Here is an 18,934-nt window from a genome sequence, read left to right on the forward strand (position 1 = left end):
CCTAAAGTTTTGACTGAAGTCAACCATTCAAACTTTAAAAGCTCCAAAACATAAAAACGTATATAAAACCCAAACGAATGATCTGGTAACTGAACAATCAGTTCCAACAAGACATAAATGATTGGGACCACTACAGGAATGCTCTAAACACAAAAAATATGGAAGAACAAATAATATGACCTAGGAGGTCATTACAAATACTATTTAATTTTTCACCATATTTGTTGAGAAAAGATAAATGTGAAAATAAATAATTAATTATATCTTGATTCTCTAAAATGATAATTATTTTGAACTACTAGTTTTAGTAAACAAGCCAATTAAAATAGATTAGATGGAGTAATAGAGATGTGATTAAAGACGATTTTTTTTTAAAAGAGAAGAAAATAGTCGGGAAGATAAAAACATGACAAATATATAATGATGACAAAAAGATTTCTTGAGAAGAGAAGAAATTTTGAAATGACATAAAAGTGATAGATATGGAATGGTGACTGTTAAATTTTTCGAAAAGAGAAAAAATCTTAAGAAAAATAAAGGTGATGGATATGTAACGATGTTAGTAAAATTTTATAGAAAGAGATTTTTAAAAAAATAAACATAATAGTGATAGAAAAGTAATGATGAAATAATTTTTTTGAGAAGAAAAAAAATCCTTGAGAAATATAAATATAATAATAAAAAAGTTATAAAAATATGACCCAAATATATAATCACTAATAATTAGAGATGGAGATGAGGAACTAAATGGTAATTACAAAGTTTGACTTATATTTGACAATAATTTGTTAGATCTATACATTTAATTTTCGCTCTAATTCTCTTTTCTTATCAACTATATTAAACAAATTACAAATGTTAAATTGTTTAAGCAAATGTACTAAAATGAAAAAGTAGAGAAATATTCTTTAATGTTTTTCAATGTTCTTTCAAAAAATAATCTTATGTCATTAGTTTTTCCTAGGAATAATCCAAAGAAATTGAAAAAAGGTAAAAAAATAAAACTCTAATTAATTTTATACTAAAAACTGATTTTTTATATATAGTATTTTCAGTCAAATCAGATTATTGTAATCATGTTATCAAGGTGTGCAATTATTATATAACTACGACTAACAATCTCTGTAGTCACATCATATTGAAATCAAGTGTAAAACTTTATTCTTTTTTTTTTTTCTCTTTTGGCCCTCCCCACAAAAAATGTTACCTGCACAAGAATCAATTTCTGTGAATGAAGTATTTTCATCTTCATCTTCCTCATCACCAATTTCTGATCCTCGTTCATAGGTTGACATAAATAATAATCAACTAGAAAATCAAGTCGCCATTGATATTCTTAAAATAGATCTACTATGTGATGAATCGTTTAGTCAAATTATGAAAGAAGAAGAATTTATTTGTGATGCTTCTTCTAAAGAAATTGCTATTTCTGATGCTTTTTCTACCAATTACATCGTCGCCGCGTTGAATAAGCGTAAGAGAACACGTTCTGATGATGATGATGAAGAAGAAGAAGATGGAAATGCAATAAAGACTATTTGTAATATAAATAAATTAAGTAGAATTCATGAAAAAGAAAGGCAAGAAGGCCACAAAGGACAAAATGAAAATCAAGAATCTAAACTAAATGAAGAAGAAAAAGAGGGTGGAAATCAAGGAAACACCAATGAAGAAGGAGATGAAAATGGAGAAACAAAGGAAGAAGAGGAGGGAGAAACAAACGAATCAAATGAAGATCAAAATGGAAGAGGAAAAATATAACATCCATTTTCTGAACTATATAACTCTGATGTGATAATATAATTTATTGCTGATGAAGAAGGCGAAAAATATGTCACAAATGTCTATTGTGACTTTTATTTTAAGTTTTTAAATATGTCAACCTTATTCCCTTATGTTTATTAGTTGCTCTTTTAATATTTCTTTTAGTCTCTAAAGTTTGTGAAGTTTAATTATTGTCTAGTCCTTAATTCTGCTAGTGATTGGGACACCTATCTAAACTCTAAAGGAATGTTCTTACGACAGAGTATTATATACTCATCATACTACAACTGAAATTATTATTGAATATCACAAGAAATTTCTCTATTTTTGTAGTTTGTTTCTTCTATTTCATTTTCGTATTCTACACAATAATAACAAGAGCAATACTCTTGTTACAAATGATATTAGAGCCTATGATCTCTCTTCGACTACCTTCAATGGCTTCATCACCAAAATTTCAAGCACTCCAGAATGATGTGCAAGATGTGCGTTTGTCAACTCTCTATATTCGTTATGATTCAAGAAAGAATCAATATCATACCAGATCATTGAGATTTGTGAACCCAACGAGAGGCTCGAGCTCATCATTTCAAATTTGGGGCTTCAATCAATGTCTCCTACTTGGACACCAACTGATACAACTCATATGCAATGCTAGAGGGTACTCATATCATCTCGACCCTTATTTGAGATAGCACAAACATAGAATGGTAAATCTCATTGTAGGCTCACAAAAATCTTTTACTCCTTTACTTTTGAGATTGGTAAGGGGTTTACATTTTCACCATGTCACGACTTCAAAATTGGACCATGATGACGCCTACCATAACCCCCAAATAGGCAAGTCAAAATCCAAAATGGAAGGCAATTAAGTACTAGAAAAATAAAAATACGAAAGAAAAATAGAGACATAGAATAGGGCCCGTGGCATTGATATGTATACACGATACAAAATATACAACACAGGCCCATAACTGTCCGAGAAAGACAAAACTACATAAAAGAACCAAACCCTAGACTTGGTGTCATCGGTACAAGAGCGCCTAAGTACGGAAATGATATATATATATATATCTTATCAAAATACAAAATATATAGAGTAAAACAAACAAATCTCTGGACGATAAGAGATCACCCCGATCTAAATCTGTGACGGCCACAAGATATCCAAACTCAATGAGGATAGCTTGCACTAAGAGCTCTATCAGAAAAAGATGCAGAAGTGTAGCATGAGTACCAAAACATGGGTTACTCAGTAGAAATCATAGGCTGACCAAGCTTAGAAAGATCTCTCTCACACACACCCACACACACTATAAGGCCAAACCCATTAGTGGCCCCTGAAAGTTGGCATCAACTTTCACTTGGACACCCTAACTAGACTTTGTTCATTTTAAGCACCTCATGTCAAACCTCATTTTGTCATTTTGACACTTTTTATATTTTCAAAATCACCTTTTAAGTGGGTACATCCAGACGCCTCTTATGTGGAAAAATAAACGAATCAGTATGTGACACGTGGAAATTTTATTTTATTTTTTAAAAACTCAGTTTTACTCTTTTTTTTTCTTTCTTCCAGATCCCAAACCCCATGCCCTCACCTCTTTTCTTCTTCTTCTTGTGCCTCCTTTCGCTTTTCATCTGTTCTTCTCCATCAAAAAGGCAAGAACAAAGGTTAGTTCACAAAGTAAAATACGTTGGGAGAATAAGAAAAATCACATCAAATCGAAAATTTTTTGTATGACATTTAAAAGAAGATGATTTCTTGTGCTACTATGATTGGGATTTATAATGAAGAATATGTAAAATATATTTCTTTTTTTTTTCATTGGAGGTTTGTTTTTGAATATGAATCAAGATATAAATTCGATTTTCAAAGAAGATGGAAGAATCAAAGAGTGTAAACCAGTAAAGTATTGTAGAATTTTTAAAAAAAGTTGTGTGGTGATGAGGGATGGTAGAAGGTGGAGAAGATGGAAGGGAGAAAGCAAGGAAGAAGAAAATATTTACAAAAAAACTCAGAATATTTACAAAAAAAGTCTCTAAGGCGCTTAAAATTCGTGTAGCAGATGTACCATGCTTAGTCAACGAAAAGTGTCAAAATGACACAACGAGACGCAACATGAGGTGTCTAAAATAAACAAAATTTAGTTGAAATGTCAAAGTGAAAATTTATACCAACTTTAGGGGACCACTGATGGGTTAGATCCACACTATAATTGCGTATCATATAACACATATTTGCTTGTTGTGTAGTTTTTCTCAAAATTGAATCATTCAATAAAATTCAAGTGTCAAATTGCAATACTATACCAACCGTTGTTATCTTTACTTTCCTAAGGCCCCACCCCCATCACTTTGTTGAACTTTTTAAGATTTCGAAAACAATGCAAGGATACAAAAAATATCACAACGAAGAAGAGAGCCCTGAAAAAAAAATCAGACATTTCTAGCTTCGGCAGAGAGCAGCAGTAGAAGAACCCCCAGGAAATAGAAATGGATGATTATACAAGAGAAATGATGGACCTCAAAACCCTCGTCACCCGAACCCTAGAGAAGAAAGGCGTCCTCGCCAAGATCAGAGTATGAATCAATCCCCTTATCCTTTCTTCTCTTATATGCATTTTCATTCTTTTCTGAATTCTCTTCTCAATTTGACGTCAAATGTTCACCGATTAGGTATCTGCTTGCAAGTTTATACGTTTTTTCTTTTCTGGGTATGGCTTGGAATAACCGATAAAGCTGTAATTTGATAATTTTTGGTTTTTATTTTGTTGGAAATTGGTGTCATGAATAGCTAATTTCCTAAGTTTCTTGGTTAGAAAACTGGAAAAATAGGATCTTTTGGAGCTCCTGTTTCTTTGTCGTTTTCAGCTCCACCGGTGAGGTTTTACTCTAAGCAGACATTGAAAATTCCATATGCTACAATGGTTAGCCGATGGGTTTAAAGGCCTATGTATCATGGATATTCCTTTAGCACTTCTAATGATTAGATTGTACCTAAATTAAGATTTTGTTGGGTATTTGCCTTGGCTGACTTTGAGCTTCTTTTACAACAACATACCTAGTGTAATCCCACAAGTGGAGTTTGCGGGGGGTGCGTACACAACCTTACCCCTATCTTGAGAAGGTAATAGGCTGTTTCCTATAGGCCCTCGGCTCAAGTAAAATATTTAAAAAATTAAGTATGTAAAGCAAATACAATAGTGAAGAATCCATACTGAAAACAATGGAGAAGAGAACAATAGCAACAACAAATAATATGATAACCGAAGCCAAGGAGACAATAAAATCAAAGAATAAGATAGAATAAGTTAGTAGGAGAGTAATAAAAATAATTTTGATGAGGAGGTGTCACCAACGTATACTAGAAAGCTCTGGGCAATGCAAAACATAGTTTAAGTGATTAGAGATTAATATATAGAAATGAATATCTTGTGTTATACACGAGTGCTTCAACTGTTTTAGTTATCTCTGAGGAGCTAAATATTAGTCTTGCGGGGGTTGCTACATGTATGCCTTTTATCTTCATCTGCTTCATTTTCATCAAACAAACATGAAATTCCGATATTTATGCATTACTTACCTTGAAAGTGCATGTCCTTTGATGCTCAACCTACCTTTTAGCTTATTTGTGTCACGATCCAAAAATATGTACGTGTAATCAACATCCGACTAACTACCCCGTTGAGCGAACCATTGGATTGAAATTGAGTAACTTTATAAACCAATGAAATATCTTAAGAGCTAGCAACTATAGTCAAATAAACTGCACTGAAATAGTTAAACATATGTCTCAACCTATGTTGCTCGGACTCTTCAAAAATGTCGACGGGTGCGTGTCAGATCCTCCAAAAATAGTGTATTTTTGAAGGATCCGACACGGGTGCGGCAACATTTTTGGAGAGTCCGAGCAACTTAGTCTCAACTGAATAGCTTAAAGCAGCTATCAAAAATCCCCCAGCCATACTGTATAAAAAATTTGAAAATCTCCCAATCATAACTGATACTCGCTTGGTCTGAAACTAGTTATTATCCATCTAGAGTCAGAAGAGGAACTACATATGTTCTTGGGGCATACAACAGAATAATTGAATGAAGGGTGAAACTCCCACGGAAAGAAAAGTGAAAGATGTTGAGGACAATGCAACATTTAATTGGAGTTACTAGGCTCGGTGTTACCCATTTTTGAGATAAAGAGGCTCGTGAGCGCTTAGTACACCATTATAATACACATTAAGTCTAATAGATGACCTACTAAGTGGTGGGACAAGATAAATACAACATGAAATGCTCAAATAACATAGATACATCTCGAACCGAAAATTGTTAACTGAAAGCTGAGAGAAATTGATAACTGAAAACTGTATAATCTGCAATACAGGCAAGCACTTAATGACACTGAAGTCAATCATAATTGTGGCTTGTTGCAAGTAGACTTGTTCTAATTGGCAGGGTCACCCTCACTCCAGAAAGTTGTGTACAACTGTGGCTATTTCAAGTAGACTTGCTCTACATGGTAGTGTCACCCTCACTCCAAAAAACTGGGGTAACTGTGGCTATTTCAAGTAGACTTGTTCTACTATGGGATGTTTCCCTCATCCCATACTAACCAAGTTGACCGCTGCTATTTGAAATAGACATGATCTGCTTAAGAGTGTCATTCTCACTCCAACATGTATATCACAAGCTTGTTCATAGAAGCATAGCATGAATCAAGATATGTTCATGACTAAGAATGACATTTAAGTCGAACAATAAACAAGATAGTAAGCATTGCTTGGCTTCCATAAAAAAATCCATAATTAGGCAAAACTAATTTTTCAGATCAAACTTTTGAACATGGTGAATTGGATACTAGCTCGTCCTCACCAGTTTTAATCCACAAAACCTTTGAAACCTCTCACCAAACACCTTCGAAGATCATTTGGCTTCTCCCGTCTTTCAAGCCATCTAAATTCTCAATCTACAAATAATTGAGTTCAACTCCATTGTTACAAGCTCACAAGATTTTATATAATCCAATTATCAAGTAACAATTAGCTCAAGCTAACCTAGTTAATTCAACCTCTTTCCATGAGAACTAAGCTCACCATCCCTATTCTACAATTTAACTGGTTAAAATCATCAATAACATCATCCTAAATCACAATATCGAACGCCCATTAAATATTCCATCAGCTTTTCTTTCTCAAAATATATTTCATCATTTTCCACATCCACCCAACGATCTCCATTAATGGTGGAAACTAAGTAGTAAGTACCATTAAATTTAACTTTCCAACCACCTAACAATACCATAAGCATCCTTAATCTCCATAAATAAACATATAAGTTAAAGTAGAGTAGGTGGGTTTACCTTAAGTGGTTTAAATCTTTTTTATTTTTCTGATGAAGTAAAGGATTCATTAGAAAGCATCAAGTAGATGTTACTTTACAGTGAGAGAAATTTTAAAAGACATAAGTATGAGAGAGTATTGCTTGCCTCAATAATATCTCAGTCTGCCAGCTAGAGAGCACAAGAGAATTAACAAATTCTTAAAACTGTCCAGTGCTATTTACTGTGGACATCTTGTCCAGCTGAAAAGATTAATTGAACAAATGGCTTTGAGAGAGGAACTAGAGTTGATATGCCATCAGAACATCTTCTATTCTCTCATCCGTAGACACCACAAAATAGCTGAAGAAATCATAAGCCAGATTTTCTTGATGGCTGTATCCACATTCCGCAAGCTCCAGCACAGTTGTGCCTCTCTCAATCCCAGAGGGAACCAGCTTAAACCAAAGAAACTGAAAAAAACACACTCCAAAGGTCTCTGGCTACAGGACAATGCAGAAATAGGTGATTGACAGATTCATGGGAGCACCTACAGAAGTAACACCTGTTGACCAGCTCAAATCCTCTCCATTAAGGTTGTCCAGAGTGAGGCATGCATACCAGAGAGCAGACCACAGATCAGTTGAAACATATAACCTTAACAGGGAGTTTGGTCCTCCAAATCAACTTCCACGGTCAAGTGTCAATGACTTGGTTTTGAGAGCTTAGTAGCATGTAGCATTCTTTAACAGTGGAAGTGCCCTCTTTACCCTAATTCATACTGTCAGGGGCATCTTCATTACTGTTAAAAGACTCAATTGTTGCTAGCAACTCCACCAAACTTCCCATCTCCCAGTCTTGAATGGCTCTTCGTAGGTGCACATCCCAATAACTTTTAGTTCTGTTTTGAGCAATAGATGAGTTCTTGTCCAGGGCGATGTTGAAAAGGTTAGGAAAGTCTACCATCAGATGTGTGTTACTCAGCCAATAGTCCTTCCAAAACTTGATGTGTGCTGCATTACCTGGCTTGAATTGAACATTCGGAAGAAATTCAGTTTGCTTCATTGTTTAGCCTTGATTACATCCTTCCATAAACTGTGTTCCCATGTTCCGTATCGCTAGAGCTACTTCATAAGCAAAGCTTTGTTATGCAAGGGTAGGTCTCTGATCCCCGGTCCTCCTTTGTATTTATGCATTATAACCTTGTCCCATTCAACGGGATGAAATTTGTGTGAGCTTCTATCACCTTCCCACATGAAGTCTCTCCTAATTCTCTCCAGTATATCAAGCACACTTTGGGGGATAGGGAATAATGACATGAAATAGGTGGGTATGCTGTCGAGCACATTGTTAATGAGAGTGAGTCTACCCCCAATTGATAAATATTGCAGCTGCCATGAAGCAAGTCTTTTGTTCAATTTCCCCACTACTCCATTCTAAATATCACAACTTCTGGATTTGGCTCCCAAAGGAAGAACCAAATAAGAACAAGGCAGTGTCCCAATGTTGCACCTCAGGATTCCAGCCAACTTATCAATATTGCGAACCAGCATTCACTGGGTACACAATGCTCTTCTGCTTGTTGATATGCAAACCATTTAGGGCTTCAGAAAGAAAGAGAGTGAGATTTAGGTATAGAGTTTGAGATCTATCTGCCTCACAAAAAATCAAAGTATCATCAACTTTACCAATGTTCAAAAAAAAATAAATCAAAGTATCATCAGCATACAATAGGTGGAAGATTATGACTGGATTACAAGTGATTGAACCAACACTGAACCCCTGAATCCAGTTGCATTGTCGGGCTTTTTCTAGCATCTTGCAAAGCCCTTCGTAGCTGAAAGCTCTAGCCTTTTGGGTTCTTGATGGGTTTTCTTGACTAACCAAAATCAAAAGATTTTGATGTTAAAATTCATGGTATGGAGTGTTATCTAACATAAATAATTCATAAAAATCTTATATTGGTAGTTGGATGCAGTAGAATGACAAGAAAATACTCTTGAAGTTGTGCCCTAGGTCCCACCTATTGTGTGAGAATCAAAATCTACGTTTTGGGAACTAAATAGTTTTGCAGCTAGCATGGCCAGTGTTATCAAGAGCAAAAAATGCAAAAATGCTCTAAGGTTCATTAGGGCTTTAAGCACTAAGCGCAAATAAAGCGTGGACTTTAATGAAAAAATGCGAAAGGGAGAAAAAACAAACAAACATATATGTCTAGTCTATGACTAATAATTATAAGCATGAATGTCAAATATATGAACAAAAAAATAGAAAAAAAATATACAATATGCAAGCTTGATATACAGAAGGCCTATGATCATTTAAACTGAAATTTCTTACTACTTATGATGCAAAGGATGCGTTTTGGAGCCAAATGGATTAGATGGGTGAAATTCTGCATAAGCAGAGTCAAGTTTTCTATTTTAGTTAATAGAACTCCTTGTGGTTTCTTTTCATCCCAAAGGGGACTGAGACAAGGTGACCCCCTGTCACCCTTTTTATTCATCTTAGCCATGGAAGGTTTGAGTAACCTAATTCACACATCACAGATGAAGGGTTGGGTAAGGGGCTTTAGGGTGGACAGCAGTGCACAAAATGGCTTGGAGATTACACATCTGCAATATGTAGATGATACCCTTATTTTTTGTGAAGCAATGACAGTGCAAATGTTGATCCTAAGAGTAATATTCATCATCTTTGAAGCAGTCTCTGGATTACATATCAATTGGGGGAAGAGTTTCATTTATCCCATAAATGAAGTGTCTCAGGTGGAGAGTCTGGCAGGGGTTTTGGGTGGTAGGGTAGGGGAACTACCAACCATATACCTAGGTATGCCATTGGGGGGAAAGAGCAAATCAATAAGGATATGGAATGGAGTGATAGAAAAATGCGAAAAGAAGCTTACCAACTGGAAGAGCCAATATCTGTCTAGGGAAGGTAGATTAACCATGGTTAATAGTGTGCTAGATGCAATACCTGCTTATATGATGTCTGTGTTCCCAGCACCAGACAATGTCATACAGAGGATAGATGCTTTGAGAAGAATTTTTTTTTGGCAGGGAAATGAATATAAAAAGAAGTTTCATCTAGTCAAGTGGGAAGAGGTCATAAAAAATAAGAAAGAGGGGGGACTAGGATCAGGAACGTGAAGAAACAAAACAAAAGCCTAATGCTAAAATGGCTTTGGAAGTTTATGACAGGAGAGAATATGCTATGGAGAGAGGTGATCAGGGCAAAATATGAAATGGAGAATAGGTGGATGACAAAGATGGTAACTACACCATATGGATGTGGTATCTGGAGATCAATAAGAAATCTTTGGCCTCTGTTTCTTTCTAGAATCAGATTCCAGGTGGGTAATGGAATGAAGGTGTCATTTTGGGAGGACAGATGGATAGCCCAAAGAACCCTGAAACAATTATTCCCAGACTTATATACACTAGTAGCCCAAAGAACCCTGTAACAATTATTCCTAGACTTATATACACTAAGCCTTCAACAAAATGCAACTGTGGCTGAAATGTGGACAGGACAGGGGTGGAACTTACATCTTAGGAGGAATCTAAATGATTGGGAGATGGGGAACATAGTGGCCTTCCATGATACACTGGCACAATTTAGCAATTTGACTAGGGAAGAAGACAAGGTTGTGTGGAAGATTGGTAGCAAAGGGGTTTTCAGTGTCAAGTCAGCTTACAAAGATCTTAATCAATCAAATTCAAATGATAGGATGGAGCTATGGCCATGGCGGATGATATGGAGACCTAAAATCCCATACAAGGTAAACTGTTTCACATGGTTACTAGCAAAGGAAGCAGTGCTGACACAAGAGAATATAAAGAAGAGGAAGTTCCAACTATGCTCAAGATGCTATTTGTGTGAGGAACAGGAAGAGACAGTCAACCATCTCTTTTTGCATTGCAAATGGACAGATCAATTATGGAGAATATTCAGCAGCCTTAGAAAGATCACTTGGGTGAAACCAAGAAACATAGCACAACTCCTAAATTGTTGGATCAATATTGGCAATACTACAATTAAGGAGGAGAGATGGAGGATTGTCCCAGCATGTATATGGTGGACAGTATGGAAAGAAAGGAATCAAAGATGTTTTGAGGGCAAGAAGAACAATTTGCAGAATTTCAAGATGAATTGTATAGCTCTTTATTATTTTGGTGTAAACAGAAAGTCTTAGTACAAGCAGAAGAACTTTTTGATGTTTTAGACTATTTGTGACAAAAAGCACAGATGGAGTCGGTCTAGTTTGTAATACTTTTGGAGGGGGGATACTTTGATGTAGTATACCTGTGGATAAATAGAAGAAAAAGTTACCATTCGCAAAAATAAAATAAAATTCAACAGAGGTAATGGACCGATGTCTAACATAGACTTGTGACTTCACCAGCTGACCTCCCAGAAAGAAGAAAAGTTTGGGGGAGAGTGTTTAAAAGTTAAAACAGTGAACATAATGGAGGTAGCTTCACTTTTTCAAACAAAGTTAACTTGTTGAACTTGTCTATTATTTAACTATGCAATTTCACTTAAAGCACCTGTAGGTTGATCCATAAGGATGCCAAGCCTCCTCTTTGAACTTGGAGCTCTAATCTTGGAAGGTTATTTTGTTTCTTGTAGTTTGTAGAAATCAAGGTGTAGATCTGTCTCATCTTTCCAATTGCACAATTCATTATGTTTTTAAGTCTTTAGGCTCAGTTTCATTTTTCTATCTAAACCTCTAGGATACAACCTCTAAAAGTGTGAGGTTGGATACTCATGTATACAATAATGTGAAATATCAATTGTTGAGTGTCACCTCTTCAAAAGAGGCTCAATGGCAAGGGAAAATATGCCTTAGAACCTTGATGACGACACAAAATCGCACATTAAGCAATGCGAAGCGCGCAACACGTTTTGAACCTTGCTTCAGGGCTTAAGCGAGCCTTTGGAAACACTGACGTGGCCTCTTCAACAACACACTAACCTCACACCAAACTTTTGTAGTTGTCTTTGCCTCCTTCCTATGGCCTCTTTGACAGCATGCCAACTTATTCCAAACTTCTGCAGTTGTCCTGGCCTCATGCACATGCCAAACATCTACCCACTTTCAACATTCATATTCATGTCCCAAGCATACCACCTTTATTGATGTCGGTAATACCTTTAGAATGCCTTAATCACATCATTAGCCTCACAATTAACGTAGTTAAGGTTTAAGAATCATGAACCTTAACTATTTGGGGATAGTCAGGAGACAATGAGTCACTGAGGGATCTTAAGCCCACAGTTGGCACAGGAATAATATTCTATTGGGCTCAATTAAATTGACCTTTGCTTGAGAAAGTGTGAGTTAATGACTTTGAAGGGTTCAACCTTTAGGTGCCGTTTAGTTGGTCTTTTAATAGAGTTAATCAATGTATAAAAATCAGCATATAGTAGTATTGGTATAAAATCCAGCATAGTTGATATAATGTTTTTCTTTTTTCTTTTGTTCTTACATAGTACCTACATAAGTTAATGTGGAAATTTGTGTTCTATGTTATGTGGGTTAGAGTGTGGAATAAGAATACATGTATTAAAATAATACTTGAATTAAAACATTAAAATGACAAAGCTTGGCCTCATAATAGTCAACAAACTTTTTTTTTGGGCTGAAAAGTACACAAATATTTTTAATTTTACACTATATACTAATTGGTACTATTTCAGTTGCCCCTATCTCAAAAAATATACTAATTTGTAATATTTTGCCCTCATAATTTGTGCAAGCTGGCCCGGACACCACGGTTGTCAATTTTTTTTTTAATATGTGTGTATAGTATACACACACACTAATTTGTAATAGAACCAAACTAAGCATCCAACAACAAATAATCATCAAATTACAATCTTTGAATTACTAATCCCTACATAACAATTCCTAAGTTTATAATCCCTACATGATTATTCCTGCATAACTTGTATCTATACTAAATGACTCCTTAGAGAAAAGATTGTCATATACAGAATAAGGAGGATTAAATTGTAACCTACCAGTTGAATTGCTACCTTGTATCCTGGAAGTATAAGATTCATTCCCATCATGCATTCCCCTTTGTGGTACCCACACTATGGACCTCCAATCCGTAATCCAAGAAAAAAACAAGAATAGTAGAGAAAAGTTGGGAACTTAGAATTGTTCCATGCTTTGAAAATTAATATGAAAACAAAGATTTGAGGGTGTCTTATGGGGTTAAAATTTTGAAACATTTTGGGCCATGAAATGAGAAACTTATGGTGGTGAATTGTAAAAAATCAAGATATATACAGAGAGCATCAAAAAGAAATACCAATGGATGATAAAATTTGGGAATCCCGTCTAGGATTCTATCAGCAAAAACCATAAGATAAGATTGTGTGAAGCACCAAGAAATTGTATAGGCTTCCAGGAAACTGAATGTATAAATGTGTTTCTCTATTAATTAGAAAGCCATTTAGGTACTTGTATGCAGCTTGCTTTTCTAATACTAATTACAAATAAATAAAGAAATTTCTACAGTGTGACTGGTAGATGAATGAAACAAAAGTAATAATCAAACGAGGTTAACAATCTACTTGTATGCAGCTTGCTTTTCTAATACTAATTACAAAATAAATAAAGAAATTTCCACAGTGCGACTGGTAGATGAATGAAACAAAAGTAATAATCAAAAGAGGTTAACAATCTAATTTGTGACTCATTTATTGGTCACGGAAAAAGTAAATTGCGAAATGGCTAATTAGAGTTTACTGGATCTGAAGTAGAATTTCCAAACAGTCATATGAGCAGATTATAGAAATATTAAACTGAAGCCAGTGGTGTCAATGTATGTCTGATTAACTTGGCCCATAAAAAAGTTTTGACTTGTTTTTCACTCATGAGAGCTGCTTGTTACTACCTTGACAGAGGAAGTGCAATTAGAAAAAGCTGAAAACAAATGTTTCCTGTTCTATGTTGGATTTGTAATAATAGTGAAATTTTTGTAGCTTTTTGATTAAGAAATTATTTATTGGTAAAAGAAACCTGATGATCTTGTTTATCGAAACAAGATTTTCTGTCACATGCAGATCTTCTTCAGAATTCTCCCTTGTTGATATAATTGGAACTCTGGTTGATCCACAAGATATTTACACATTTTGCTTGGCTACATTTCTTAGGCTGAGCTTAGAGCAAGCGTTTTTGAGGCGATAGAAGAGGAGGATAGGACCATTGAAAAGGACGAAAGCTTGCCTCCTGCACTATTGGGTAGCTGCAATGAGCGTGCGAAGCAACTCCATAATTCCCCTTCAGGTTCTCAGTGACATGTTTTAATTATTTTGGGCTTTTACCCCTTTATGTTTTACGGTCATGCTTATTTTTTATTTGTTTTGATTATTGAAGTGTTGTAGATTGTGTACATGTGCTTTCTGTTTTCCTTGCATAATCATCTTACAGTGAATAACACATATAGTTGCTTTAGGATTCTTACAAAACACACTGATGTTTACACATTGAACACCAAATATTACTTTTATGGTAAAATACCTCTTACCATGGCCCTTTAATTTTATAATCAATGCATAAAGATAGGTGTTTTAGTAGTTAAAGAAGAGTTTAACATTTCATATATCCTCCCACATTGATTCCTTGTAACTTTTTTTTTTTCCCTTGCTGAATGCAGGAAGGCTGCTAACGGCACTGATATGTGAATATTTTGACTGGGCTCAGTTAAACCACTCACTTAAAGTTTATTTACCAGAGTGTAATTTGGTAATATTGTACAGCTATAATTAATGTAATCAAACCAATTTGCATAAATTGTCAGTTATTATTTCAATTTACAAGAGATTTCTTGTTTGCAGCAAAAGGATTCTTGGAAATCAGAGCTAAAAGAATTTAGCAGCAAAAATGGATATGATCTTAACAGGAATGGGGATAGTGGCCCATTGCTTTTGGATGTTCTCGAAGGATTCTTGAAGTATGAGGTTCGATAAACTTCTTATATTAGATAACTTCTAGACATATATCTGTCAGTTGCTTATGGTATTGTTTATGTTTCTATTAGTATTACAAGAAGAAAATTAAAAGAAGAAAGGCGGGGAGATTATCATTGATAATCATATGGAACTTGTTTGTTGGGGATACAATTTTATCATCCTTGAAAAGAATAAAAGTTGAGAAGGATGAATTCAATAATGTAGGAAATATGTTAAATATATAAATAGTTCAGTTTGTTAAGAGTGGTTGTCTCGACATCCTCATGCAGTTGTGTCCCTCTCTCCATATGGTATCCAAATTCTCCTCGTTTTTTTTTTCTTCTATAGATCGATAAATTGCTTACAAATGCTAAGACCAAATGTGGTCCTAGGGGGGAAAACATGTTGCTAGAGGTCCCAAGAAACAAATCACAGAGGAAGATGAAAGTAAATAAGTTGAAAGCATCAAGGCATAATTAGGAACAGCTCTCTTGATTTACTAGTGATACTGGCCAATAGGACAATAAATATCACTAAGCTTGTTTTATCAAAAGAGAAAAAAGACCATTAAGCTTAATTTTATTCAACAAAATTTGTTTCTTGGTTCTACTTCAAACACTTCTTTCTTTTCTTTGTTCTGTGAGGTATATCCACTTCGTGCAATCAATGGTTTGTGTTTTTGAACCATTAACCTTGCTCAGATGTGATTGACTTAGTAACGACTAAAGAGCATCCCTATTCTGCAGATGCTGGTTTAAAATTTTTTAAGTGTACACAAGTATGTTAGTATATGAAACTTGCGTTTTGTGATGGTTTAACAGTCTCCTGTTCCAGGTGTGGTTAGAGTCTTTAAAATGTTCAAGTAGTTTCATTGAATGATAGTTATATCATTTGCAGTTCACGTTTTCCTGCATTCGAATTGACTATGGTGAATATACAAGTCTATCTAGTAGGAGTTAGCATTATGGCAAGCTTTTAAAATCTCTGTCACAGAAGTTACCAGTTTAAAAAAAAAATCTGTCACAGAACTTATCTCAAGGAAGGGGTGCTGGGAGGAGATTGACAACACCAGATGCTGACTCTCTTCCCACTTTAGAAACAAGGAACATGAGGAGGCCTTCTTCATCTTCAGTTGCCGGGGGCTTACCTCCATTGGGAAGGTTTTCACATAAGACACTATTATGTCATCTTTTTTTTTTTTGTATTTATTTATTTTTCTTTTTGGATTTGAGATTTTGACTTGAGACCATCTTCATTCCACAGGCCAGGTCCTGCAGCCCAGTCATCTGGTAGGTAGTGTACTTGCTTTATTTGTATTAATTCCTGGATAAATGTTTAATCTTGTTCATATGGTTGCAATTTTAGATAGAAGAGGAGGTTCGTCGGTATCTGGATACAGGAAGGATGAATACAACTGGAGATATGACAATGATGAACTTGCAGAAGATGTAAGTCGTGCTTCATCTGCCTTAGAAAACCTTCAGCTGGACAGAAAAGCTCGGAATCTTACCACTTCCTGGCGGTAAGTGTTTGAAAACTGGATTGCTTAGTCAAGTTTGATTTTTATGTTACTTCTGTTGGATGGGTATGGGAGTTGGAGATTTGGTGAATGTTAGTCATGGATGATTTGTTTGATTTTGGCTGTGGCTGTTATAAAATACATCACTTGTGGCTGGTCAGTAAGGTTAAAGATGACAACCTTATTTGTTCTGCTATGCAGCTATTATGTCCATAGATGCCATTATGCAGCATAACTAGACCAGATAGTACTTTTGGGCTGGCTTGCTGAGAAATATTACCCATGCTTTCAATCCAAGTATATGGATTTTGTGCTACTTACTGATAGTGAATTCTTTTTTAAATGTATTGAATTTTCTGCATAACAGCAACGTTTCAGATTGTGCCAAGGCAGGTGCTACATTTATTTTGTAGTACTGAATGTGATAAAAACTTAACTATGAATAAGGAAGAGAGACTCTCTCTGATGTTTGACAAAATTTGGGGAAAATATAGTGTAATGGTATGCATGAAAAGTTTGTGTGATGACTAAATTAGGTTTAATCTAGTGTACTTTAAGATCCGTTTAAGTAGAGAAAGCTACTTTGTAAAGTTTTAATTGAAATGATCATTTATACACATTTATTAAGTTTTTAATTTTGAAGTTATTTAATTGTTAAAATACATTAATTTTTTTGGATACCTTATCAAAAACAAATTGTTAAAAATGCATTATGAATAACAAAAATTATCAATCCTTTTTGACGAAACAATAGATTATGTACCTTTTATGTTTCCAGCAGTCTACTGTGATATCTTTTTGATAAAGTAAAATTTATTGATGTGAGCCAGCAAAATGTTGGTTAGATAAACATTCAAAAGAGTACGTGCATTACAAGTCATGTAATGAATAGAGTAAATCTAACATGGCTTCAGGCTCTATTCAATTCCCATAGCAGTGTTGCACCAAAACCTAAGCAAAACATTTCAATTGTGTTTGAGAACAATATCTATCTTATCCAAAGAAATTCTCATTTCTTTCTTTCCAAACAACCCGAAACACCTGTTCTGAGAAGTGATTTAGCAATGGCTCCCTTTTTCATGCAAGTAGAAGTTTTAAGGCGTCTCTCGGCATACACCATTTGATGTCTCTAGATACCAATTGTTTGTTTTTCGCAAAACTTAGGGAAACAACATAGGAAGGCTTAGAAAATAAAATAAAATACTGCAATGCTGTCAAAGGGAATTATTTTATTCATAACTCAGAGACATACATTTATAGCTTTAGTTTCTAACTAAAATACAAAATTATGCTACTAACTTATCCGCAAATTCAAATAACAAAGAAAGAGGAAACTAACTCCTAAATTCAAGCCACATAGGACTCTTATAAAAATAAATTAAAATCCTTAAAACTTAGCTATTGATGAACTGAATTTCTGCAAAAGAAATCTTTTAGAGATAATACAACTAGCTGATTTATTTTTGCAATATCGTGAGACATATTTCCAACACCTTCCTTTTCTTACTATTACTTTGAGGGTAATAATAGATTGTGATTTGATATAACTGACATCACCCCACTTTAGGAAGTGCTTCCACTCTATTAGATCAAGTTTAAGTTTGTATTACACAAAGACAAGGTTAAACTATTCAAGAATGCAGCAAGTAGTAATGACCTAGGACAGCTGATGAGCTGTTGTGTTATTCTGAAAAACTTATGTACATCTAGTTATTCATGATGTGTTGTCTCTTTGTTAAAGTATCGTGGTAAAAAATGTAGTATCATGCTTTCTGCTAAATTTGATCATATTATCTTGAACGTATGGTTGTGCCTCAACTTTGTACTAAATATGTTCGCAGGCATGGAGGGGATGGCATGTCCGAGGAAGATGACAGGGGAGAGTAGGTGTAGCTAAATGGTCTCCAAATTACTAATGTGGAAATTGATATAATCTTAAACCATTGAAATGCTATGTTGTGTATTGGCCTGTGATATTGCGTATGATTGAAATACTGTATATTGCTTATAGTATATTGGTATGAGCCTTTTACTATTTATGCCATTTTTCTTCTATTGGGGTTAGTTTGGTTTGAGTCGCTGGAGAGAGCTGGTTATTATTTGCAGATACAGTTGCCTTTTTGTATTTTCTTTTCTTCAAAAAAATGTGGTTTTTATCGGTTTGTATGCACATGGACTATCCATTTCACACGGTATCAGGCAAGTATGAGGTAACTCTGTCTATCAAGATATAGGCAGACGAGATAAATCTCTTTACACTCAATGTCTTTGGAATTTAAATTCTACGTTATAATGATTTTTACCTGCATCCGTTCATTTTTATCCGTATTTCTTGGGTTAAGATATAGTAACTGTTGCAAACTTGC

General features: G+C 34.8%; 1 protein-coding gene across 2 annotated transcripts; it reads left to right on the plus strand.

Annotated features, from left to right (window-relative positions):
• The first annotated feature begins 4,044 nt into the window (after positions 1 to 4,044).
• Positions 4,045 to 18,621, plus strand: LOC102582343 (protein TONNEAU 1a-like). 2 transcript variants are annotated; one of them, NM_001288278.2, is made up of 8 exons: positions 4,045 to 4,347; positions 14,252 to 14,384; positions 14,755 to 14,843; positions 14,936 to 15,058; positions 16,076 to 16,209; positions 16,313 to 16,338; positions 16,415 to 16,571; positions 18,410 to 18,621. In NM_001288278.2, exons 1-8 carry the CDS (start codon positions 4,261 to 4,263, stop codon positions 18,453 to 18,455), a joined length of 795 nt encoding a protein of 264 aa, NP_001275207.2. In that variant the 5' UTR covers positions 4,045 to 4,260; the 3' UTR covers positions 18,456 to 18,621.
• Positions 18,622 to 18,934: the final 313 nt, after the last annotated feature.

This window comes from Solanum tuberosum, unplaced genomic scaffold (assembly GCF_000226075.1).
Source record: "Solanum tuberosum cultivar DM 1-3 516 R44 unplaced genomic scaffold, SolTub_3.0 scf00019, whole genome shotgun sequence".
Classification (NCBI taxonomy): Eukaryota; Viridiplantae; Streptophyta; class Magnoliopsida; order Solanales; family Solanaceae; genus Solanum; species Solanum tuberosum.

Coding starts and splice junctions, on each gene's coding strand:
- LOC102582343 (NM_001288278.2), top strand. CDS start 4,261: ATGGATGATTATACAAGAGAAATGATGGACCTCAAAACCCTCGTCACC. Junction 4,348..14,251: donor GCGTCCTCGCCAAGATCAGA/GTATGAATCAAT, acceptor TACATTTCTTAG/GCTGAGCTTAGAGCAAGCGT. Junction 15,059..16,075: donor AAGGATTCTTGAAGTATGAG/GTTCGATAAACT, acceptor AATCTGTCACAG/AACTTATCTCAAGGAAGGGG.